At 44.7% G+C, this 26,535-nt stretch overlaps 1 protein-coding gene and 1 non-coding gene across 4 annotated transcripts in view; one reads left to right on the plus strand and one right to left on the minus strand.

Annotated features, from left to right (window-relative positions):
• The window catches only part of Insc (INSC spindle orientation adaptor protein), a 118,099-nt gene that overhangs the window by 1,277 nt on the left and 90,287 nt on the right, over positions 1–26,535 (minus strand). For all 3 annotated transcript variants that reach the window (XM_021166905.3, XM_021166904.3, XM_029480213.2), the window contains exons 8-12: positions 26,330–26,501; positions 20,552–20,730; positions 13,283–13,349; positions 10,278–10,433; positions 8,764–8,840 (exon numbers count right to left, since the gene is read on the minus strand). In XM_021166905.3, the coding sequence (XP_021022564.1) occupies positions 8,764–8,840; positions 10,278–10,433; positions 13,283–13,349; positions 20,552–20,730; positions 26,330–26,501 (651 nt within the window). The remainder of the gene's footprint in view (positions 1–8,763; positions 8,841–10,277; positions 10,434–13,282; positions 13,350–20,551; positions 20,731–26,329; positions 26,502–26,535) is intronic.
• Positions 23,002–23,133, plus strand: LOC115031645 (small nucleolar RNA SNORA17). The gene has a single exon (XR_003837314.1). It is a non-coding gene; the product is annotated as a small nucleolar RNA SNORA17 (small nucleolar RNA).

Genomic DNA, 26,535 nt, shown 5'->3' on the forward strand with positions numbered 1-26,535 from the left:
GTGTCTTGTTCCCAATTCTAAGAAGAGGCACAGTGTCCACACTTTGGTCTTCATTCTTCTTGAGTTTCATGCGTTTAGTAAATTGTATCTTATATCTTGGGTATCCTAAGTTTTGGGCTAATATCCACTTATCAGTGAATATATATTGTATGAGTTCTTTTGTGATTATGTTACTTCACTCAAAATGATGCCCTCCAGGTCCATCCATTTGGCTACGAATTTCATAAATTCATTCTTTTTAATAGCTGAGTAGTACTCCATTGTGTAAATGTACCATAATTTCTGTATCCATTCCTCTGTTGAGGGACATCTGGGTTCTTTCCAGCTTCTGGCTATTATAAATAGGGCTGCTATGAACATAGTGCAGCATGTGTCCTTTTTACCGGTTGGGACATCTTCTGGATATATGCCCAGGAGAGGTATTGCTGGATCCTCCGGTAGTACTATGTCCAATTTTCTGAGGATCCGCCAGACTGATTTCCAGAGTGGTTGTACAAGCTTGCAATCCCACCAACAATGGAGGAGTGTTCCTCTTTCTCCACATCCTCGCCAGCATCTGCTGTCACCTGAATTTTTGATCTTAGCCATTCTGACTGGTGTGAGGTGGAATCTCAGGGTTGTTTTGATTTGCATTTCCCTGATGATTAAGGATGTTGAACATTTTTTCAGGTGCTTCTCTGCCATTCGGTATTCCTCAGGTGAGAATTCTTTGTTCAGTTCTGAGCCCCATTTTTTAATGGGGTTATTTGACTTTCTGGAGTCCACCTTCTTGAGTTCTTTATATATATTGGATATTAGTCCCTTATCTGATTTAGGATAGGTGAAGATCCTTTCCCAATCTGTTGGTGGTTTTTTTGTCTTATTGATGGTGTCTTTAGCCTTGCAGAAGCTTTGCAGTTTCATGAGGTCCCACTTGTCAATTCTCGATCTTACAGCACAAGCCATTACTGTTCTATTCAGGAATTTTTCCCCTGTGCCCATATCTTCAAGGCTTTTCCCCACTTTCTCCTCTATAAGTTTCAGTGTCTCTGGTTTTATGTGAAGTTCCTTGATCCACTTAGACTTGACCTTAGTACAAGGAGATAGGAATGGATCAATTCGCATTCTTCTACATGTTAACAACCAGTTGTGCCAGCACCATTTGTTGAAAATGCTGTCTTTCTTCCACTGGATGTTTTTAGCTCCCTTGTGGAAGATCAAGTGACTGTAGGTGTGTGGGTTCATTTCTGGGTCTTCAATTCTATTCCATTGGTCTATTTGTCTGTCACTATACCAGTACCATGCAGTTTTTATCACAATTGCTCTGTAGTAGAGCTTTAGGTCCGGCATGGAGATTCCACCAGAGGTTCTTTTATCCTTGAGAAGAGTTTTTGCTATCCTAGGTTTTTTGTTATTCCAGATGAATTTGCAGATTGCACTTTCTAATTCGTTGAAGAATTGATTTGGAATTTTGATGGGGATTGCATTGAATCTATAGATTGCTTTTGGCAAGATAGCCATTTTTACAATGTTGATCCTGCCAATCCATAAGCATGGGAGATCTTTCCATCTTCTGAGATCTTCTATAATTTCTTTCTTCAGAGACTTGAAGTTTTTATTATACAGATCTTTCACTTCCTTAGTTAGAGTCACGCCAAGATATTTTATATTATTTGTGACTATTGAGAAGGGTGTTGTTTCCCTAATTTCTTTCTCAGCCTTTTTATTCTTTGTGTAGAGAAAGGCCATTGATTTGTTTGAGTTAATTTTATATCCAGCTACTTCACCGAAGCTGTTTATCAGGCTTAGGAGTTCTCTGGTGGAATTTTTAGGGTCACTTATATATACTATCGTATCTTCTGCAAAAAGTGATATTTTGACTTCATCTTTTCCAATTTGTATCCCTTTGATCTCCTTTTGTTGTCGAATTGCTCTGGCTAGGACTTCAAGTACAATGTTGAATAGGTATGGAGAAAGTGGACAGCCTTGTCTAGTCCCTGATTTTAGAGGGATTGCTTCAAGCTTCTCACCATTTACTTTGATGTTGGCTACTGGTTTGCTGTAGATTGCTTTTATCATGTTTAGGTATGGGCCTAGAATTCCTGATCTTTCCAAGACTTTTATCATGAATGGGTGTTGGATCTTGTCAACCATTCCTGCATCCCTGGGATGAAACCTACTTGGTCAGGATGGATGATTGTTTTGATGTGTTCTTGGATTCGGTTAGCAAGAACTTTATTGAGGATTTTTGCATCAATATTCATAAGGGATATTGGTCTGAAGTTTTCTATCTTTGTTGGGTCTTTTTGTGGTTTAGGTATCAGAGTAATTGTGGCTTCATAGAATGAGTTGGGTAGAGTACCTTCTGTTTCTATTTTGTGGAATAGTTTGTGAAGAACTGGGATTAGATCTTCTTTGAAGGTCTGATAGAACTCTGCACTAAACCCATCTGGTCCTGGGCTTTTTTTAGTTGGGAGACTATTAATGACTGCTTCTATTTCTTTGGGGGATATAGGGCTGTTTAGATCATTAACCTGATCTTGATTCAACTTTGGTACCTGGTATCTGTCTAGGAACTTCTCCATTTCATCCAGGTTCTCCAGTTTTGTTGAGTATAGCCTTTGGTAGAAGGATCTGATGGTGTTTTGGATGTCTTCAGGATCTGTTGTTATGTCTCCTTTTTCATTTCTGATTTTGTTGATTAGGATGCTTTCCCTGTGCCCTCTAGTGAGTCTGGCTAAGGGTTTATCTATCTTGTTGATTTTCTCAAAGAACCAGCTCCTTGATTGGTTGATTCTTTGAATAGTTCTTCTTGTGTCCACTTGGTTGATTTTGCCCCTGAGTTTGATTATTTCCTGCAGTCTACTCCTCTTGGGTGAATTTGCTTCCTTTTGTTCTAGTGCTTTTAGGTATGTTGTCAAGCTGCTAATGTGTGCTCTCTCTAGTTTCCTTTTGGAGGCACTCAGAGCTATGAGTTTTCCTCTTAAAAATGCTTTCATTGCGTCCCATAAGTTTGGGTATGTTGTGGCTTCATTTTCATTGAACTCTAAAAAGTCCTTAATTTCTTTCTTTATTCCTTCCTTGACCAAGGTATCATTGAGAAGAGTGTTGTTCAGTTTCCACGTGAAGGTTGGCTTTCTATTATTTATTTTGTTATTGAAGATCAGCCTTAGTCCATGGTGATCTGATAGGATGCATGGGACAATTTCAATATTTTTGTATCTGTTGAGGCCTGTTTTGTGACCAATTATGTGGTCAATTTTGGAGAAGGTACCATGAGGTGCTGAAAAGAAGGTATATCCTTTTGTTTTACGATAGAATGTTCTGTAGATATCTGCCAGATCCATTTGATTCATAATTTCTGTTAGTTTCACTGTGTCCCTGTTTAGTTTCTGTTTCCATGATCTGTCCATTGGTGAAAGTGGTGTGTTGAAGTCTCCCACTATTATTGTATGAGGTGCAATGTGTGCTTTGAGATTTACTAAAGTTTCTTTAATGAATGTGGCTGCCTTTGTATTTGGAGCATAGATATTCAGGATTGATAGTTCTTCTTGGAGGATTTTACCTTTGATGAGTATGAAGTGTCCCTCCCTGTCTTTTTTAATGACTTTGGGTTGGAAGTCAATCTTATCAGATATTAGAATGGCTACTCCAGCTTGTTTCTTCATACCATTTGCTTGGAAAATTGTTTTCCAGCCTTTCATTCTGAGGTAGTGTCTATCTTTTTCTCTGAGATGAGTTTCCTGTAAGCAGCAAAATGTTGGGTCTTGTTTGTGTAGCCAGTTTGTTAGTCTATGTCTTTTTATCGGGGAGTTGAGTCCATTGATATTAAGAGATATTAAGGAAAAGTAATTGTTGTTTCCTGTTATTTTTGTTGTTAAAGTTGGCATTCTGTTCTTGTGGCTGTCTTCTTTTAGGTTTGTTGAGGGATTACCTTCTTGTTGTTTCTAGGGCGTGGTTCCTGTCCTTGTATTGGTTTTTTTCTGTTATTATCCTTTGAAGGGCTGGATTCGTGGAGAGATAATGTGTGAATTTGGTTTTGTCGTGGAATACTTTGGTTTCTCCATCTATGTTAATTGAGAGTTTGGCTGGGTATAGTAGCCTGGGCTGGAGTTTGTGTTCTTTTAGTGTCTGTATAACATCCGTCCAGGATCTTCTGGCTTTGAGAAATCTGGTGTAATTCTGATAGGCTTGCCTTTATATGTTATTTGGCCTTTTTCTCTTACTGCTTTTAGTATTCTGTCTTTATTTAGAGCATTTGTTGTTCTGATTATTATGTGTCGGGAGGTATTTCTTTTCTGGTCTAGTCTATTTGGAGTTCTGTAGGCTTCTTGTATGTTCATGGGCATCTCTTTCTTTAGATTTGGGAAGTTTTCTTCTATAATTTTGTTGAAGATATTTGCTGGTCCTTTGAGTTGAAAATCTTCATTCTCATTCACTCCTATTATCCGTAGGTTTGGTCTTCTCATTGTGTCCTGTATTTCTTGGATGTTTTGAGTTAGGATCTTTTTGCATTTTACGTTTTCCTTGATTGTTGTGCCGATGTTCTCTATGGAATCTTCTGCACCTGAGATTCTCTCTTCCATCTCTTGTATTCTGTTGCTGATGCTCGTATCTATGGTTCCAGATTTCTTTCCTAGGGTTTCTGTCTCCAGTGTTGCCTCATTTTGGGTTTTCTTTATTGTGTCTACTTCCCTTTTTAGGTCTAGTATGGTTTTGTTCATTTCCATCATCTGTTTGGATGTGTTTTCCTGTTTTTCTGTAAGGACTTCTACCCGTTTGATTATGTTATCCTGTTTTTCTTTAAGGATTTGTAACTCTTTAGCAGTGTTCTCCTGAAATTCTTTAAGGGATTTTTGTGCTTCCTCTTACTGTCTTCTACCTGTTTACCAGTGTTCCTTTGTATTTCTTTAAGTGTGTTATTAAAGTCCTTCTTGAAGTCCTCTACCATCATCATGAGATATGCTTTTAGATCCGTGTCTAGCTTTTCCGGTGTGTTGGGGTGCCCTGGACTGGGCGAAGTGGGAGTGCTGGGTTCTGATGATGGTGAGTGGTCTTGGTTTCTGTTAGTAAGATTATTAATTACGTTTACCTTTCGCCATCTGGTAATCTCTGGGGTTAGTTGTTGTCATTGTCACTGTTTAAAGATTGGAGCAGAAGCTGTGTTCCACTCACCAGCAGTCTCAAAATCCTGTGGCGGGGGTCGTGGGTAGCTGGCGGGTGTCAGCCGACCCTGCCCTCTAGCTACCCAGGTGCTGGTCCGGCCGGAAGAGGCCTGTGGTCCTACTCAGGCAGGTTTTCTGCTTCCCTAACTAATGCAGTCTCAGGTCCCGTGCGCAATTGGATTGGAGCAGAAGCTGTGTTCCACTCACCAGAAGTCTTAAGATCCTGTGGAGGGTGTTGTGGGTAGCTGGTGAGTGTCAGCCGACCCTGCGCTCTAGCTACCCCGGCGCTTTTCTGACCGGAGAGGCTTGTGTCCCCATGATACTTTTTTAAAATTACTCTGGCAAACTATTTTAAAGATCTGTGTTTAAGGATCTAGTGACATAGTGATGTGTGCAAGTTCAAAATGTGTTCCTCCCAGAGACTGGGACTTCCAAAAGCATCCAACTCAAGTTGCTGCTCTCAATGCTGTGGATAACTTACAGAAACCAGGGTTGCTCACTCACTCAGATATGCAGCAAGTCCCTCACGGAGCACTGGGAGATGGGAAGGAAAGAGAAAGGAAGTGGAAAACATGGAGTTAAAGTAGATAAGGATGCTGTGACTGAGAAATCCAAGGCAAAAGAGGGAGAGCTGGAGAGAGGTGGAGACAGCACAAGAAGACAGTTCACCTGATCACCCCACTGAGCACTGGGCTCACCTCTACACATCCTGAGGAGATGTCCCTCCTGTTCTTTCCCAGTCAGAAGTATTCATCTATTGTCACCACCCCAGCAAAACCATCCGTGGTTACCCTAACAAAGGAACAATCAGTGTTCCTCTTCCTAGGCACCCTCCCAAGCCTTGTTCTCAAGTCAGTCGTCCTTGGATCTCCTTCTTGGATGCTCAGGTATTAAATGAAGACAGTTGCCTACTGACAGGTACTTGGCTACGGAAAAAATCAATCTGATTGCTAAAGGCAATCTGTGCTATCACTTTCCTCAACACGAGAGATAATAATTGAAATTGTCCTCCCTCCACCTTAAGTCAGCCTTCAGACCTGTGCTTTGAGAGAATGGAAAAGAAAGAGAGTGGCTAGAAGCAACGTGGTCTGTTCAAAAGGCCCAAGCTTCTAGAGATTTTCAGGCATCTACTCTATGAGTGATACAGATTATATCAAAAGACAAGCATGGACACTAAGGTTATGCACTGTGTATTCCCTGCTTTTGTAGCACAGAGGGATCTTGGGAAACATCATCAGATGGGGACTTAGATCTGAGCCTCCTGGGCTGAACAACAGAGTTGTAAAGACGGTGTTTGTTTGGGGTGTGGGTCAAGATAGTGCTGCCCGGCAGAGTTGTACAAAACCTGGAAAGAGAAGGGGGCCTTCAGGGCTAGTTCTAGGGCAGAGTCACACTAAGAAGGTCAGTAAGTGAACAGTGGGTGGAGTAACTAGTGGAGAACCATGGAAATTTCCACATGTCTGATAAAAACATCAGGAGTCAAACTCTCATATGAGAATGTACCCAGCATCCACACGGGGGATGGGTTAGAAAGGGACCCTCTCAGCATCCACCCATTTGTCCACAAGAACAAGTATAGTCCCTTTATGGTTGAGAGTTCTTAGAGAGATTGAAGACAGCAGCCAAGATATCTATGTACTCTCTCAAGAAGCAGTAAAAATGCCAGTAGAGATAGCAAGAAGCCCTCACAATGGTAGCAGCCTATGTATCCCAAGGGCTCCCTGCGTCCTTAACTTTAGCTCTCAAGCTCTTCAGTCTGGCAGTGGCCGCTGCCCAGAGCATGGGAGATCAGGGAGTTGGGGCCAATGATGATGTGCTTGTCAGCTACGAATGTCTCCTCATTTTACTTGATAGAAAAATAGACCCAAGAAGGCCTGTGAGCGTGGAGAAGCAAGGTTTTCTTTCTTCCTTCCTTCCTTCCTTCTTTCCTTCCTTCCTTCCTTCCTTCCTCCCTTTCTTTCTCTTTCTTTCTTTCTTTCTTTCTTTCTTTCTTTCTTTCTTTCTTTCTTTCTTTCTTTCTCTCTCTCTCTCTCTCTCTCTCTCTCTCTCTCTCTCTCCCTTCCTTCCTTCCTTCCTTCCTTCCTTCCTTCCTTCCTCTCTCTCTCTCTCTCTCTCTCTTTCTTTCTTTCTTTCTTTCTTTCTTTCAACTAATCCCTCTCAAAACAACATCTTCATTGGTTGTCAATGTTGAAACAAACTGGATCTAGCTGATGTCTGACATTGCTCTTCAACAGAAAACACAGAAATCTGCAGATCTCATAAAAGATGTTGAAGGTGTCTCCAAATAGTATTTACTACCATGAGCAAGCACATTTTAATATGCTATGTGCATAAGTATAGAATAGTTATTTTAACATAATTGGTGCCCTTTTAAAGCTCTACATTAATTTTCTATGCATTTAAAAATTACTCAGAAGATGGGGCCAATGAATTCAGAGTGGATGGGGGGTTAGAAGGGGTTAATGGGGGTGATTTTGCTTGAAATACACTATATACACATGTGAAAATGTCAAGAAAGGATTTGTAGAAGAGGTTAAAAACTTTTCCCAGACTTCCAAAGGCACAAAAAGATAAGAGTGTCCCGAAGGTCCAAGAATAAAAGCAGGAAAATTTTTTTCCCAACTGTCTCCACAACCTACAAGAGGAAGTGGCACATAAATTCACTCAGCAAATATTTGCTAGATAAGAGTTATAGCACTTTGATCTACTCAACAGCACAGCTCACCAAGGTACAGTGAGGTCAGGCCCACTGATGGCAATACCAGCTGCTTCTACAACTGCACAGTGCCCATGTGGAACTCCCAGAAATGAGCTGAGCTCAGTGAAGAATGGGGCAAGAGGAAGGCTTTGCAATGACTCAGCCTGAAGGAACCCTCCACCCACTGCTTCTCCCATGTGTACATTGAGGGCCAAAGATCTGGCATTCTCTCCTGAAAGCTGACAGCTTCTCCACAAGCCCGAACTTCAGTCTGTTCTGCCACTCTGCTCAGTGGCTCATCACAGCCCATAGGAAGATAAGTGTGAACAGAGCATGTGCTGCCCATCTGCTAGAGCAGGTTAGCTCAAGGTGAACCCCTAGTACCCAGAAGTATGATGAGCCTAGGATGCACTTGCTGGGGTTCAAGGAGGAGATCTTAGCATCTGGTTGAGTAAGCCTCACTACCTGTTATGCCCTCTGTAGTCACGTCCACGCCAGAGGGCCTGGCAGAGGTTTCCTCCTGGGAGTAAAAGGAGAAACCTTTCTCATAATTGTTCACATTGAACAGACAGCTGTCCACTTCCTGGCCCCTGTGTTCTGGGGGCTCCATGATATCAACACTACCACCTAGCAGCCCTCCAGCACATGTCTCTGGTTTAATCTGCTGTTGGGAGCCCCTAGAACCTAAAGGGTCACTGGGATTGTGGCAGTTGGATGGAGAACAGCTTCTCCATCCTTGGCTTGCATATGGCTCTCAACATATTAACAGGAATGAGCATCAGCATTGCCATTTGGATATGAGAAGGGAAAGCATGGGGAGGCATCAAGGTTTATATCCAACTGTGACAGAACCAGCTGCCCTGGCCTCAGTCTACCTTCCTTAAAGCCCTGGGGTGTGCTGAAGGCAGGCTGAGAACTCACCAGGCAGGCCACCAGGACAGCATCACTACTGTTCCTCTCAGAGGGGGACCGGCAGAGCTCAATCAGGCGAGACATACCTGTACAAGACACAAGCAGGTTAGACAAGTCTGGCCAGATGGGATGAAGGTGCCGGCCAGCTTCACTTATCGTACATGTTAGCGCTTTGTACATGTTAGCGCCTGTCCGCAGAGAAGAAGAGGAACCACCTGGAGGAATATTTCCAGGAGACTTTCTACTTCCTGCTCAAGGGCAAGAAAAGTACACTGTCGAAGTCAAACCCACAAGTGCCAGAGCAACGGCCTGGGCTGATGGTCGCCAAACACTGCATGCATGTTGCCCGTTTCCTCTGAGCAAAGCCTTTGGAGTACACACTTGCTGTTTTATAAGTGCGATGTTTACCATTCAAGCCTGTGCACTGAGGTCTCCAATTGGGGTCTCCTACCTACATCGCCTCCATTGGCTATGTCAGTCAGAAAATATATCTTAGCTAAAAGTAGAGAAAAAGATAAACCCCGTTAACATTTCCGAGAGATTTACTGAGAAAATGTTGCCACAAGTCACAAAAAAAGATATGTGACCTTGCTAAAACATCCATCAACCCACACAGATACGCAGGGCCTGTTTCTTCTACCAGATATGCTTTGAGCATCAGTCTCCCGATACTCACGTGCAGACCATTCTCCTGTCACCATTCAGGGCAGGTATTGTGCACCTGTAGGGCAATGGTTCTCATCCCTCCTAATGCTGTGACTTTTAATACAGTTCCTTGTGTTGTGGGGACCTCCAACCATAAAATTACTTCGTTGCTACTTGGTAACTGTAATTTTGCTATTGTGTAATATAAATATCTGTTATGTAGGGTTGTCTGATAAGTGATCCACGGTTGAGAACCACTGCTCTAGAGCTTATTATAGGATGGAGGTTCTGGTAATATTCAGGCAAATAGGAGGCTAATAACAATAAATAGAATTAATAGATATTCTGAGCATAAATAAGTGAAATGGTGACTAGATAAATAATGGAGTCAATGAATTACCGAGAGAATAAATGTATGAATGGAGAATGAATAAAAACAGTCAATAAAAGAATAAATGGTTAAGCGAAGGAAATACTCAGGTTATGAACAACAGGAGCCTGCAGGTGAGCTGCTATTCTGGCCAACTTTTTTTTTTTTTTTTTTTTTTTTTCGAGACAGGGTTTCTCTGTCCTGGCTGTCCTGGAACTCACTTTGTAGACCAGGCTGGCCTCGAACTCAGAAATCCGCCTGCCTCTGCCTCCCAAGTGCTGGGATTAAAGGTGTGCGCCACCACCACCCGGCTCTGGCCAACTTTTATCTCTCATTACAATTTAGACTAAGGGCTATGCCCAGGGTTTCTACCCTAGCATCTCCCAGCACACAAAGCATGGGGCTGACCCCAGTTAGTCCTAATACTCTGCCCTCTGACAGCACCATGAGATCACTACTTTCATCCCAAGCTTCCCATTCCACTCCAACCACAGCCAGCGCCACTCACAGCTGAGCCGCACGGCCTCCTGGGCCACATCTGGGTCTCGGCATAGGCGGGCCAGGGTCACTGCAGCTTTCTGCTGTACTCTTTCACAGGCTGCCACTTCAGCAGGTGTCCCAGACCTTGGCTTCTCAGACAGCATGCCCATGATGAGCTGGACACCTGGGCAAGAAGCAAGGACAGTTTGGACAGTTTAGTCTTACTCTCAGGGTAGAGCTTCCCTAGTGGAGATAGCTAGACAGGTGGAGGACTCTAGCAAAGGCTTGGGATAGGGGAGTCTCAAACAGAGGTGCCAGTTAGATATGGGCACCTCTTTCCTTTCCTACTTCATAGAGATGTGTGATTCTAGGCACCAAGTCACTAACCTGGAAAGAAACATCTAAAAAGACACCCCCACTTTTTAAAACAACATTATTGACTTTATGGTATGTCTCACACTGTTATATGTACAGGAAACAAACAGTCCCCTCAAACATCCCAATAGTCTCATGGACATGACCATGGCAATTCTACTTTAAGGTCCAGAATGAGTAAGCCTCATGTCCAAAGCATTGGGGTGCTGTGTGGAACTCAGATGACTGGTCCTTGTCACCTGATGGGGCTGCATCTGAGACAGGTCAGAGGTGCTGAATCCTATAGCAGGAGGTGTCCCATGGCAGGAGGGTTTAGGCTGGAGAACCACTACAGCAGTTGCATTCCAGGTGGGAGTGCCAGACTGAGGCTCTGTTTAGTCACCCAGGGTCCTCCTATCTCCTCCCCAAGCAAGATCTATCTCCTGATTGTTCTATAAAACACATAAAGCACAACACACACACACACACACACACACACACACACACACACACACACCATCAGCCTGCCTTTGCCCACTCTTTCTGTGGGGAATGCCCCTTTCCCTCTTCAAATATCTTCCATTGTACAGGTTTGCAGTGGAAGCCTGTCTTCTGTGTGAGCTGCCCCCATCCCCAGCATCCTAGTCCCAACCAGCCGGCTGAGAACTTCAACTAGACATGATCTAAAGATAGGTTTACTTCACAGTGTTGCTTCAAGAATTATGTTGTCTGTGAGCTGTTGGTTTCCATAATAATCTAGACTTCTGGTTTGTAACATTTACCTTCTGAGTTGGCAGTAGTGACCCCACATATATCTCTATATGGCCAGAAGCTTATTGTTGTTGTTTGTTTCTAATTTTGCTTTGTATTATGATAGGGGTGTGCTGTGTATCTCAGGCTCACTTGGAGCTGACTATGTAGCTGAGGTTGGCCTGGAACTCAAAACCCTCCTACTGAATTCTGAGATTATAAGCACGTACCTACACACCTGTCTTAAATTTACTATTATTAATGAGATTGGCCTAATACTTGTCCACTTCATCCATTTTCATTATGTGTCTGGATCCTGCAGGCATCTATGTTTACAACCTGTGACTTAGTAATGGGTGTTCAAAGTCAGACTATCTAACAGGGTTTCCCCTTATAGAGACCCAGGAGTCTCCTGGCTTCTAGAGGCCTCTGAGTACATCACTAACATTCGGATTCCTCAATTCTTGCCTTCTTCAAACTCTCTGCATCAAATCCTGGGAGGTTTACACTGTTTCCTAAAAGAAAAGGTAAGCCTGGTGCAGGGGTCATCCTGGGTATAGACACTCTCCTGACACTCTTCATGGCCATCCTCACACACTCCTGTGAGCAAACATTGCTATTCCCACTTTTTAGAGGGAAAAGAAAGAGCCCATAGTGTTTGTAGATAACAGAGCCAGGATTTGTGCCCACCAGGTGTGGCTCCAGAGTTCACACTCTGCTTGCTACCCTCCATCCTCACTCGGTGACTGTACTGTTTGAGATGGCCTATCTTATACATCAACACTTCAGTCCAGGCAGGCCCTCCTTTTGGTCAGAGAAAGCCTCTAGGAGAAATGTGGGGCCTCATTAAACTCCATGTCCTCAATGTCCAGCACAATGCCAGGCACACAGTAGATTTCTGCCCCTGTGGACTCACTGAGTTAGTCAACAGCACTTTGTAAGCCACAAAGCACTCTCCAGATGGCAGCTATCCCAAGCTCAAAGGCTCAGGCAAGTGGCAGCCTGCTGTCATTGGCCACTTGAGCCAAGACTCCAAGTGCCTAAGGAGAGTACAAGTGACACCACGCAGCCTCTCCTCTTGGCCTCAGCTGGCTCAGCACAGTTTCTCATTATTAGCTCAATCACATGAAATTAACACAAAATGGTGTGTTTCAATTAGTCTTGGGGACCGGGGAAGTGTATGTTTGTTAAGACAGCAGGGCAGCCTGGGGGAAGGGACTTTCAAGAGAGCAGAGGTACCCAGCCTCCCAGCTCACTCTCTCATTAGTGCCTCTGGCCTCCGACTGCTTGCTAATTGCTCCCTTATTCCTCCATCACAGGAAGCCCTGGCCAGCCTAGCTCTGTTCCCAGCTGCAAGGCAGCCACCTTGTCTTTTGACAGAGACTGCTTACAACAGCCTTCAGGCTGACAAGCCCAGCTCCACCTCCCCTTGACTAGGAACACACAAGGTGGAACAGAGAGGGCCAGTTGGAAGTAAGGTCCTCTGGGAGAGGGGTAGAGGCTACTCTGCTGTCCTTCCCTCCCCCTCCCCCTCTCTCCTTCCCACACATTAGCTTTCCATGGAGGCCAAAGGCAATAAGGCAGTTAAATAGCAGTGTTGCCCCACTTTGGGACAACCTTACCTCCCTCACTGCTTTATTGTCCCCAGGCTCACTATCCCTACCGGGCATTGTCTTCTATGTTTTCTATCTCCCACTAGAATTTAAACCCGTGAAGGCAAATAAGCATTTCACTTTTGACCAGGTTATACACAAAATTTTCTCTCTCTCTCTCTCTCTCTCTCTCTCTGTGTGTGTGTGTGTGTGTGTGTATGTATGTACATGTTCATACAGACATATAAACATATGTGCACTTACATATGTACACATGGGATTTATACAAGCCCAAAGACATATACCCTGATAATACATGCAGCGTTCCCAGACATACCGTTCTCCTGAATGATGTCAGAGCCACACTGCTCCAGCACAGACATGTTTGCCAAGATGGTCACAATCTGGAAAACAGAATTGAGAAACTATAAAACAAACACGCGTGGTCCCCATGACACTCTCTGTGGGTAGGTTGTACGGGGACTGCAGAGCTTCTGTCAGCCTGGATCCTTACTATACATCTGCCTAGCCTTCCATGGTATTGTCTTCTATTACTTACATCATGGGCTGCTGCCACCCAGATGTAAGCCCCAGTGACTGATGCCCACTAATCAGTGGGTGGCTCTAGGGTAATCACCTGGGGTTCCAGTAAAAAGCAGACTCACAACAGATGAAGTTAAGATCCAATTGTTTGAATTCAGGGACCCTCAGCCTCACCCCTATGATTTTAGACCCCTATCTCCCTTCTGTTCTGGCTTTGTCTCCTGATTCTTTGATTGGGTTCTCCCATGTCAATTTCCTTTCCTGACAATGACCTTCTACCTGAAATGAATTAAGGCTGAGCTCAAGCCAGAAGGCAAGCTGATGAGAAAGTTCAGTTTAGCTACACTTTAGAAACCTCTGGTCTAACATCCTTACTTACAGATCGCCATTGACCCTCACAGTGACACTGTCATTAATGATAGAACACTGACATTCCATGGACATCCACCCTTAGTTACTGTCTCTTGGGCTATAATACTTTCCAGTCCTTACAGCAGGATAAAAGGGTCGCAATGAACTCATAGCATACATAAATAAATATTTAAAAACTGGATTAAGGAATTTTCAACAAAAGACCCAAACTGTAAATGGTGCCAAAAATTAGATAGAAAGAAAGATAGATAGATAGATAGATAGATAGATAGATAGATAGATAGATAGATAGATAGTCAGTCAAGGATGGGAGTGTGGTGCTATAAGCAGAGATGGCCCCTGACACCGTTCCTAAAAGAAACCATACAGTGGCAAAGATGCCTGTCTCTGCAGATGCAGCCAGCATGCACTGATGGTGATTGAAATTAATAGGAAGATCTAAAGGATTTCTCCCCAGTGGGAGCCCACTCCCCAGAGAGCTTCTTCATAAGCTGGTGAGATAGTCTAACCAGGAGCCATGCTCTGCCTCTGAGCTGGCAAGTGATAGCCTGCAGAGGACAGCACGGGAGGCTTCAGTCCCGAGGATGGATGGTAGAGCAGCATTTGCCAGGAAAGAGCATTAGGTGGATTTTAACTGGTTTAATTTTAGCTTATCACTCTCCTTAATTAAACATCTGAAAGCTCTCTTAAACAGGAAAAAAAGTGTTGTCATGCCAGTAGGATATCTATCCCTCGGCCTTCTCAAGACACATGCTGGCTGTGGAGGCCTTATCTCTGAGCATCATCCTCTTCCACTCAGACCTGGTCAGGGACTAGGTGGTTAAGTAAGAATTGGAGAGAGACATTTGGGGAGGGCAGGGAAGCCCCTCAAAAACTTTATTCTGAAGTCATCTGCCATGCCCAGTGTTTTATTAGAGGAGTGGTAGGTATATATTGAAAGTTCTTTTTCTCCCCTCAGGGGAAGAAATTAGAGAGAAGAGATGGGATATTGATGCAGTCCTCAAATGGAAGATTCCCCAAGAGCCATAAAGTACAGTCATAGGAGAGACATGCAGGGCCAAGTCTGTCAGATTCCAGTGCATTCCAGTGTCTCTGGGTTGCTGATAACAGCAGAAACCGCCTGTTCCCACCACACAGGGGCTCCCAGGCCCCACCCATCACTAGACAGGCATTTCCGTATACAGACTCTTGTTTCACCCTTACATTCATGAAGAAAGGAAGGAAGAGACGGAAAGAGGAAAGGAGGAAGGAAAACAAAACCTTTGTCTGCAGCAACGGGTTCATTATATGGCAATCATTAGCTGAGTCACAGGCACCAGGTAGGTCTTTGTGTTGGACTAATTTAGATCCTGTTAATGAAAATTACTTCCTCCTTACAGAGCCTGTACCCCATGTGGTTTTCTGAGGTGCAGATAAAGTAGTCAATTAAACACAATTTGAATAAATGCCAATTATACGCTGCTTGGAGTCTCCCATTTGAAACACACTTGTATGCACTGTGATGGAGAGGGGAAAGAAGCCAATGTTTTCACCTAGCAGTTAGCCTCCCAATTGGAGTTTTAAGGACAACTGGTTCACCTGGCTGGAAGCGACCTAGCAATGCTGTGAGGACATAGAGTGCAGAAGCCAGGTCCATGGTTTCTCTTGGCCCAGGGTTACTCAATTAGTGTAAAATTAAGGCCTGTTTTTCCTGACCCTTCTGTAGTTACCTGATGAGCACAGACACTGGCCTCAAGAAACACCTTGGATAAGATGTAGTGTAGGATGAGGTCCTGGCTCCATCTCTTGTTATCCATATGACTCTAGCAATACTACCCAGCCTTCTGTGCTTGGTTAATAAAAGGGTATATATTTCTTATTGCTGCTACAACAGATTGCTGAAATTTTTAATAGCTTAAAACAAAACAATTCTATTATCTTGCAAGGCTAGAGGTCTGAGGTCCTAAATAGATCATATGTTTCTGTCCCTCTGTCTCTCTGTTTCTCTGTCTCTCTGTTTCTCTGTCTCTCTGTTTCTCTCTCTGTGTGTTTCTCTTTCTCTCTGTTTCTCTCTCTCTGTCTCTCTGTCTCTGTCTCTCTCTCTTTGTGTCTCTGTCTCTGTCTCTGTCTCTGTCTCTGTCTCTCTCTCTCTCTCTCTCTCTCTCTCTCTCTCACACACACACACACACAGAATAAGCCTAAGTTTCTCTCCATGGAAAAACCAAATGAACTGTAATCTGTGTGACATGGACTTGCCCCACCCCCACCCCTTTCTCTCTCACCTGTACACTGTGAGACTGGAGAAATGGTTTAGTGCTGCTATGGCTTTGACTCCAGCATTCAAGTAACAAGTTGAGGAAGCCCCAGGTTAAAGGAGAGACCTTGCCTCAAAAGAAAAAGATGGGAAGCTGTAGAGGATGTCTGACATCCTCTTCTAGACTCTGCAATTAGACATAGATACATGCATCTGCACACACTTGTCCATACCCACCCCCACCTCTTTAAATAAATGAACAAATAAACCAATAAATAAATAATTATTTTTAAAAGGATTTGCATTTTTATATATCTTGGAGAACCTTCAACTTGAGGTCTGCATCTTTAATGGAACTTTTCTCTCTAACTCTTTCTACTCAGCTCACAAACATTCATTATCCTAAAATGAGAGAAAAAGAATTTTCAATAATGAAACCTGAGCCATTTTCTCTAACCCTGTTCCTCTTCCCTCCTCACATAAAATCATGTTATTACTTTAGACCCACCTGGACAACACTCCTTGGTTAAGAGCCTTAATTAATCACTGTGCAAAACCCCTTTTGCTCTGTACAGGAAGTTATTCATCTCTGGGTAATAGGAATGGGCATCTCTGTGCAGCATCACTTGGTATACCATGGGAGATCAAATATAAGTCATAAAACTATCATAAGCATTCAGTGTGTCTTGCCAATCACCCAGAACACTTGTTAAATTCAACAAACATAAGACACTTCTAAGAGGCAAGAACTGAAAGGACCCAGACCTTGAATGATTTGTTAAAGGAGCACTAGCAATGTGACAGTCACATTAAGGGTCTGAACACTGATGTGGCCAAGAGGTACTGAGAATGAGAGATCCTCTCCATGGAATAAAAGGTCTCATATTTGGAGGGTTCTATGATGGTTCAAATGAGAATAGTCCACATTCCTATATTTGAAAACTTGGTACCAGTTGGTGTAACTGTTTGATAAGAAATATAATGTGTGGCTTTGATGGAGAAGGTATGTCACTGGGGCGAGCTTTACAGTTTCAAAAGTCCATGCTATTCCCATTCAGGTCTCTACCTCATTCTTGTGAGTTAAGATGGGAGATTTCAGCTACTGCCCCAGCACTTTGCCTACCTGCCTGTCTGCTGCCATGTTCCTTGCCATGAGAGTCATGGACTCCATCCCTCTGAAACTATAAGCCCTGAATAAACTCTTTCTTTGATAAGTTGCCTTGGTCATAGTGATTTATCACAGCTATAGAAAAGTAACTAAAACAGAGCCTTCTTGTCTAGACAACTAGTGGCTCCTCTGGAACTCTGAAATCACTTTTCATTCAGCTTACAACGGCCTTATAAAAACTGAAGTAGATAGCTAATTAACCTAGACCACCAGGGGATCTGCCATGTCACAGTTCAACAATAAATGTTCTGGTTTGGTAGAATATAGGTTGGCTGAGTCTTCTGATAATAGCACACAGACAAAATGCTCATCTTGCACTGTTTTAGAGCAAGTAGGAAAGAGATACTTGCTCACAGGCAGACATGAAGACATGGCCCAGGTTGTGTCGCATCCTAGCAGTCTCAGCGGTCACTCTGACCATACTCTGACTCCACCAACATCCCTCCTCACCTGCTGTGCTGTAGGATATCCCTAAAGATTACAACATGTAAAGTATGCCCAGAACATGCAGTTAGAGACAGGTACTCTCTGACCTGACAGACCTTATGACACAGAACACCTGGATGCATCTATTGTTGAGTCATGGGTCCTTCTCTATGTCATCCAAGGATTCAGACACACACAAAAAAGCCAATATTCAAAAAACTGTAATTAACATTATTCTTTAATCAGACGCTCATCAACAATGTCAAGCATAGCTCTGGAATTCTCTTTCCCCCCTGCCCAGACTCTTTCCTTTTTTATGATTTATGTGTTCATGTATGTATGCATGTGGAAGCCAGAGATTAATCATTCTCCAGCTGTGTATATTGAGTGGGCTGGACTGAACCTAGAGCTTGCCAACTGAGCTAGGATGACTAACCAGCAGGTTCCATGGACCCACATGTCTCCTTTCAGCACCAATACCGCAGGTATTTGTTTCTATGCTCAGCTCGTTTGTGGGTTCTAGAGATTTGAATCAGGTTCTCATACTTGGGTAAAGAGCATTTTACCAACTGAAACTTCCCAGCTCCAGCTTATAGTACTTTTCAACTGTACACACACACACACACACACACACACACACACACACACACATTTACCTTGCATGTGTCCACACACAACCTGATGCTACACATGTCATCCATTACTTCACACCATACAACATTCATCACTGCATTAGCTGTATTTCTGGGCCCTCCATTCCTGCCCTAAATTAGACATCTCCATCTAGACCCATCTCAATATATTCTATTCCAGTTACCTGCTCCAGTCACTACTCAGTACCCACTTTGGTTCTAAATGCTTTATGAACACCACCCCCGTTTAATCAAATAAGAGCCAGAGGAGAGAAGAAATGTTGCTCTCTTCATTATACAGATGAGAAAATTGTGGCTTAGAGAAATTAAGAAATTGGCCCAACGACACACAGCTAGGAGATGACAGAGACAGGATTTGAACTAAAGTGTACCTAAACCCAAGACATGTTGTTTCTACTTATATTTACATACATGGCAGAGATTCATAAACTATGGAGAGTTTTTGAGACACAAGCTGATATTACAACCCCCAGTAATTGGCATTTCTGATTAATGGAGTCCTGATAAGTGGTGTCGGTACAGAAGTCCCAGAGATGGTACAAAATATGGTGATTCTAAAATGCCAAGCAACTATGAATTTCTATGGGAAGTGTAGGCAGCACACTGTCTCTTTGAAAGCAATTCACAATAAGGCTCATCATGTTTCTGTTATAAGTACCCTCCACTTCAGGGGTCAGTGACACTGGTTGTGCAGGGCCTTAGAGGTGTCCTTCCCATCCTGTCCTGTCTACAGTTAGATCACTGCACAGCATAGCCTGTGCACAGCACCCTATGGGTGAGAAATCCCAGGGCTTTGGAAACTAATAAGTGAGCAGGGTCTTCTTTTTAGGAATTATAGGCAAGCATTCCACTAACTGAGCTACATCCCCAAGCTAGGATAATTTTCTTGATTCCTGATATCCAGATGTAGCCTGTACTATCATCTTCTAGATTAGCAGAAGTAACGTGGAAAGACCCCAGACCCACGGCTATGTTTATAGCTGCCCATACCCCAAGGGTGAGCATAGAATGGGCTTTGCCAGTAAGGCTTTGGCTTGACTAATTAAGTGGACTTGGCCTGTCTAGATGATAGAGGAGTCCTCACTGTCCAAACAGAGGTGCGCTAAGTACATAGCCAAGACCAGGAGGCTTTGCACAGCATTGGCGTCACTAGCATGCTCATTACTGGAAGCCTCGCTGGGCATTTAATTTCTTAAGTATTTCAGGGGGCGGTGAGCACTTCAGAGCCCAATTCATCTTTTTTGTCTTCATTACAGAGAGCCCTCTGATCACCTTAATCCTCCCTCTGTCACAGCAAAGAGCCATTTGTTTCTTTAATGGGTATGCTCTCACTAGCAAAGTGGCTGCTCAGAGCCAGGGCAGAAGGTGAAGCCATCCTGAGGACAGTGGGAGATGTGCCTGGCTCATACAGAGGGAAAAACTCCTGAATCAGATGCAGGGAAGTGTTCATCTGCCTCCGACTTGCCCACATTCTCACTGTTTTGAGGTGCCCTTCTCCTAAGTGTTGGTAAGACTTCATGGGATCGGGGAGAACCTTCCAATCCTCATAGTCAGGTTAGGGACTCTGCAGAGTCATGCGACATTCACCCAGGAAGCAACACCCCATTCTCCACACGAGGAGACTGCAGTCTACAGGTTCTCACTTTCCAGCATCCTTGTGACAGAGTCTACACTAACAGTCTACAGTCCCTAGTTTATTTGATCCCTGCCTTGACTCTGAAATTATGTATACACATTTTACAAATGAAGAAAGAATTGCCCAAGGTAACATGATTGTTAACAGCAAGGATCTGCTGAACATGTATCACCTGTCTCCAAAAGGCTTGTTCTTATGGTCACTACTGGATCTCACTGGACATGATCAGAGTAAGCCTTAGGAATGCACTTGATGGTGAAGGCACCCGAAATCATGACATGTAGGAGAGAGGCTCAACAAGTAGAGGCATCTAGCTGAAGAAAGTGTGTGTGTGTGTGTGTGTGTGTGTGTGTGTGTGTGTGTTTATGACCAATAAAGAACAAAACCTCTAGTACTGTGCTGCCCATGTCTAACACCTATGACTACACTGGGCATCACCTTTCAGAAGGCAATCAATCAGGCAAATAGCTAGGCCTGTGGGGATATGATCTCTACCTGTTCCCACCCTGACTATCTGTACGCTTGTCCAGCTCTAAGAAGTAAACTACAAAATCTGAGCCTTCCTGGGCTCTTACCTGGTCCCGAGTATAAGGGGTGTCCACTCTCTGCTTGTCACCACAGGCTTCCAGGAGGACACGGATTGCATTCAACTGCAGAAGCATCTCACAGGCCATTTTGTCGAAGAAGGTGATATTGGCAAGGGCCGCAGAGGCCAGCAGGAAGACTTCCCCTGACGAGGCCTCTTGGCACAGTTCTGGATAGTGAACAGGAAGAAACAGTTCAAGGCCAAGTGTTTGCACATGATCTCCCTTGGTCCCCACTATAGCTCTGGGAGACCATTTGGGTGGGAATCTTGGAACTGTTTTTAGAGATGAACAAATTAGTTACTATAGAGGGAACTATGTCATCTGCATAGGTAGCAGAGCTGGGATGGGGACCCTTGTATGTGGCTCCTGCTCACCCAAGGTGTTTATTGAGTGAATCCTAGGTGCCTAGTGATGAGATGATAGGATGGACCAAACAAGTCATATTCCTTCCCTTGTGATATGTATTCTCTTCTAGCAGACAAGAGAAAGAGAACCTTTGAGAGTTCATATGAATAATGGCAATTTTGATAAACAGGAAGAGAAAAGAGACAAATGCTACAGTGGAGAATATGTAGGGACCCATGGGCCACATAGGAGATGTCTCTAAGAACATGACTGTAAAGCTGAAACCTTAAGAGAGGAAAAGGAGCCAGTCATGAAACTGTCTGGAGGAAGGACATGTTCTAGATTAGAGAAGTAGTATATGCAGAGGCCATGTGGTAGGAAGGGATATATCCTTTCTCTAGTTCCCATCTCTCCAGTGATGTACACTAAGAGGTTAAGTTTGTGTGAAGGAAGAGGCCAGAGTTAATGCAGAGACTCTGCCTTCCAGACACCTCTGTATCTCCTTTTGGGCCAGATGGCAAAAAAGATCACCTGGCTTCAGAAGATACTACACAAGCTCCTGGGTGCCGAGGCTCTCTCATCAATCCTAGCAGTTACAACTCAGCACTAAACGAGTGTCCCCGCCTGCCATATGTAATTGTGCTAAGTGCCCGTCATCCCTCCATCACCTAACTCAGTGCCTTGGCCTCCACAGAACATGCAATGGATGGCCACCTCAAGAGGCACTGTCTATGGTTCTGCTTGTCCCAATGGTCCTAACTTCTTAAGTCTCAGTTCCAACCAGTTAGGATGTGTCAGATTAAGCTCTGTGCCACTTGCAACAAATTTGTCACTTCTACAAAGACAGAAGAAGGAAGGCAACACTCCAGAAAACAGACCAGGAGAGGAAGAAAGGACAGAGACAGAGCTGAGCAAGGCCTTAGGATAGTCCATACTTCAGAGTTCTGACACTGCAGTAGGCACTTCTTGGCATCTTCATGGATGTGGCTGTGGAATTCCCCTAAAGTGGGATGGGCAGGAGTGTCAGTTAAACACCTACCGTCTTCCTTGTGCTGTGCCAGTGCATTTGGATCCATCTTTAAAGAAAAGAGGGATATGTGCAGACATGGAAACTGAATCTCACATCAGCAGTCACAGATATTATTTCTTGAGCATTTACTCTGGCCCATCTGATCTCCACAGTGATCCATTTTTACTGTGTCATTATCAATTAAATACCTGATATTGTGACCTGCTGAGATCTTACACCCAGTAAGGAACAGTGATCACAAAACCCTCATTCTTTCTGTACTTCAGGTTGTCTATTGTTTCAGCTCCTTGCCTTATTCCCAGTGATGCCCCCATCGCCATAGGTTTCTGTCCTATTAGGGAGGCAATGCCTACCTCTAAGGTATTGCATTCCCTGTAGAACAGTCCAGATGTGACCATCAAATATCTAGAACTCATGATCCAGGGCTAGGATCACAGATGTTAGCCGAGTAACATCCTCATAGTGGATGCTCCTCTTATCCCCTGACTGGGGAAAAATCATTGAGGGCAACTGACTCTGTCCAAGCTTCCATCTCTATATCCAGGCTTTGGTATGGGACCACTCTACTGCTAGATTTGTCCCTAGGGGCAAAGAGTACCCCTCACCCTCATGCACTTGCCATTGATTCTGACACGTTGATTATTAGCACAGCCATCTAAGTGCCTTTTAATTTTGCTGCACATTTATTTGAACTATGGTCCTAGTCACCTGGGATGTGTTAGGAAGATTAGACTGAGGATATCAGTGACTCACTTATAAATGTTTCCAGGGAATGGCAAGAAATCGGAGGGCTATTTCCCACCAAAGAACAGAGCCCTGGCATCCTGCCCAGAAGATATATCCCATCTGCTGACTCTGTGAGTGGGCTGAACAGTGCATCTTCCTGGGGATGGGTTAAATAAGAAGGCTTTTCTTCTCTGGGGATTAATTCAGTCTGGGAGAGAAACGGGAGCGGGTATGCAACAACACTGAAAGGTTGTTTGGAGCATCCACGCTTTGGATTGTTTATTATTTGGAAAGTTTCTACACAGTTTGGCATTTAGTTTGTATATTAAAATATGTCCCTGTCCCTAAAGACATTGCAGATGTAGCTGCTGTGTCACATGTGCATCTGTAGGTGGCAGAGAGGAGGAAGGCTATGTCTACTCTCAGTGTTCTGACCGACAAACATCTGAATGATTAGCAGTCTGATACTCCCATTGGGGATGGGGGGGGGTAAGTGAGCTGGAAAAGACCACAAGGGTGGGGAACAAGCAGAGACTAAAAGAACCCCACCTGGGACTGCGGGCCTGGGCAGGATGGCGCCCGAGACTGGTACCGTGGGGCCTGGATATGGTGCTAGCCTAAAATGACACCAGTCCAGTGCCATGAAGTTCTGAAGGGAAGATCATGCCCAAAATGACCCCTGTTTGGTGCCATAATGGGCTAGCAGGCCATAGCACTCCTGAGATGACCCAAGACACTCAGAGACCCTGGGTGCCACTAAGAGAAGCAAGAAAGTGGTGGAGAAATGGAAGAGAAAGAGAAACAGGAGGGTGTGGGCACAATGAAGAGAGGGAGAACTGGAGACTTGAGGGTAGTGAGGAACTGCCTGATGTGAGTAGCTGGTGAGGCTGCCCAGGACCAGGGTTGAGTCCTGGCCTGTGATGCCATTGAGGGGGCACGTTTGCAGCAGCAGGGGGCTGTTAGTACCAAAGGTCAAACAGAAGTCTGAGTCGTGGTCTGGGCTGCCACCAGAGGATGTACTGATGCCTGAGGGCTGTGCAGAACTGGCCCCGCCCCTCATCTGGGCATCATGGAAGGCCTGACTTGGAGGCATGAGAGCAGGAGAGCTGACCCCATCTCTATCTAGGGTCAGTACTCAGGAGAGTGGGCCCCTGCACATAGTGGGAGTTGTGAGTGAGCCAGCCCCCAACACCAGAGGGTATGAGCATGTGAAACCTGGCCCTGCCAATCATCTTTCATGCAGTGGCGTGGATGAGGGAGAGATACCCTCCTCCCCTACCCTCTTATCACCTGTGACAGGTAGGAGACTGACCCTGGGGTCATGAGATCAGGAGAACCCTGACCCCCCACCTGCTGCAGCATGCAGGAAACAGGCCCTGAACCTCATCTGGGCAGCATAGTAGATCTGATCCTGATGGCAGGGGTGCAGGTGAGCTAGCCCCAAGAGTGTGAGCATGGGAGAGTTGGCTTTGCCACTTGTCTTCCCTGTGGCAGTATGAGCAAGGGAGAAATGCCTCCCCTCCCCTTGCCCCTTAGCAGCTACAGCAGGCAGGAGAGCTGGCTCTGGGGGTATAAGAGCAGGAGAGGGGCCCTGCCCCTTGTCTGATATGCATGGCACAGACAAATGACAAACACCCTCCTCCCCACCCTCCTTCCTTGCCACCTATAGCAGGTGGGAGATCTGGCCCTGGGATCATGAGAGTGGGAAACTGGCCCTGTTCCTAACCAACTGCAACATTAAAGAGAGCAGGCCCTGTACTAGCACAAGCAGCAGGGTAGAGCTGGCCCTGATTGCAGGGGTTGTTGCTGGGTGATTCCCAAGGGTGGGAGAGCAGGAATGCTCCCATGCTGACTAGCTCAGATACCTCTCAGGCCCAGATCCAGGGCTTTGAATTGGACCACCCCAACATCTACCCCATCAATGAACTGCTGGTGTTCACAAAAGGGGCAGCCCTACAAATTCAAAACTGCAGGATCTCCATGACACAGGTCAACAACAGGATATCTGAGAGGAGACCCAGTGAGGTTCCAGTACTGATAGTGTAGCAGAAGCCAGAGACCTCGTACCAGACAGATGAGTCACTGTACTGAACATTTGCAAGCAAAGAGGTGTGGACAAAAGGGTACACTGTGGGACACACTGTGACACACTGCAGCTTCCACAACAAGATTTCTTTCTTCTGTTAGTGGGGAGGTTGCAAGGGTGGAGGGTGGGTACAAAAGGAAAGGGAGATGAGTGGGATCGGGATGCATGATGTGAAGTTCACAAAGAACTAATAGAATTTGAAAAATAAAACAAAAACTATGTTGGCCTTCCCTACCAGGCGGTAATCAACTGTGGTTCAGTCATATCTGTCCGTATTTAGTCTGTGCACGGGCTCATCAACTTAATGCAGGTTGCAGACGTCTTATTTACTTTTCCCATCTGCCTCCCTTCAAGCCATTTTTTTTCCTGCCAGACCCTGGTGGGAGTCTGAGCGTGAGAGCCCCCAGCATGGTGGATCCTAACAGTGTTCTCGAGTCTCTCGCCTTTTCTGAAACTCCACAGGCTTTGTGGTCACCTGAGCTCCCTCTAGCCAGGGTTCTCTACGGATTGCGTTTCTTCTTGACTTTGAATCAATGTATATATTGGCATACCAGTTTCTCTAAAGCTGGCCCTTGGGAGACTCAGGCCCTGTGATCAGGATCAACCATAAAGTCCACCTAACTGAAAATTGCCAAATGCAAAGTTCTTTCTCAACAGTACAAACCTAGAACCAGAAGGGCCTCTTTGGAGATGTGGGTTACAATCCCTCAGTGTACATCAGAAGAAAGTTATCAAGTGAGATTTGCAAGATGCCCTGGTAAAGTGAGTAGTAGTATCTCACATAAGTCCATACAGGGTTGCTGGCCAGTAGCTGTTTGTTGATGGATAGTAGAAAGCCAGAACCCAAGCCTGGCTGTTCCAACTCCTGTCTCAGCATCCTACACTGTGTGTAACTCCAGGCAACAGCAGATATTCCCAGTCCTGGTGAGACGGTCAGTAAAAAGGTATGAATGGAAGTGGAAACTCAGACCTCACCAGGGAAGTTTCCTGAGCATTGTTACCCTGATTAATCCTAGATTTTGCAGTCTGGCAAAGGAAAGGTGAGAGAAAGAGAATATTCTAGATAGCTGACTATGATTCTCTTGCCAAACTTGCATAGGTCAAATAGGGAGACCAAAAAGAATCAATGTGTTCATGACCCTCTGATGCAAAGCCAAAAGGTGGGATTTCCTGCATCTCTTGTGCCAAGCTATTCTCTCTGGGAAGTCACTCATGCAAGTTAGTACTGCTACTGTCATTAGGTGCCATGACTGAAATTTTAGGAATAAAGCCTATTGAAGTCAAAATTTGAGTCCCTACTTGTCCCTGATTCCCAGGCTCTGAACTCCCTCTGAAAGGCCATGTGCTCCCTAAGTTTTCAAGCTGGGGATAAAGAGCTGCTTGCATTTCATTAAGAGGCTTTTGATCACAGGGCCCCCTAAAGCTGCCTGTGACCCATCAATAATGAGCTTTCAGCTAGTGTGGCTATCAGATTGTGAGTTTGAGCAAAGCAGGTGGGAAGGTTCTCCTGGTCCTTCTTGAAGACAATCATGCTTAGACCCTCTCACTTAAGTAACCCACCCAACCCAGGGTAACTCACTGATAAGGGCTGTCACAATCTCCTCCATGTTCTCCAGGAAGCTAGTGAGGTGCTGGGTGAAGGACAGATGTGGGGAGGTAACCTGGGCTACCACGGCTGCAGCCTCAGCTCGAGTGGCCTCCGAGTGGCTCTCATCAGTCAAGATGTCAGCCAAGCACAGGATACCATCCACCTGCAGATGGAGAGAAAGAAGTTCCTAGTGTGCC

Source organism: Mus caroli, unplaced genomic scaffold (assembly GCF_978045245.1).
Source record: "Mus caroli unplaced genomic scaffold, Mus_caroli_1 scaffold_8, whole genome shotgun sequence".
NCBI lineage: Eukaryota > Metazoa > Chordata > Mammalia > Rodentia > Muridae > Mus > Mus caroli.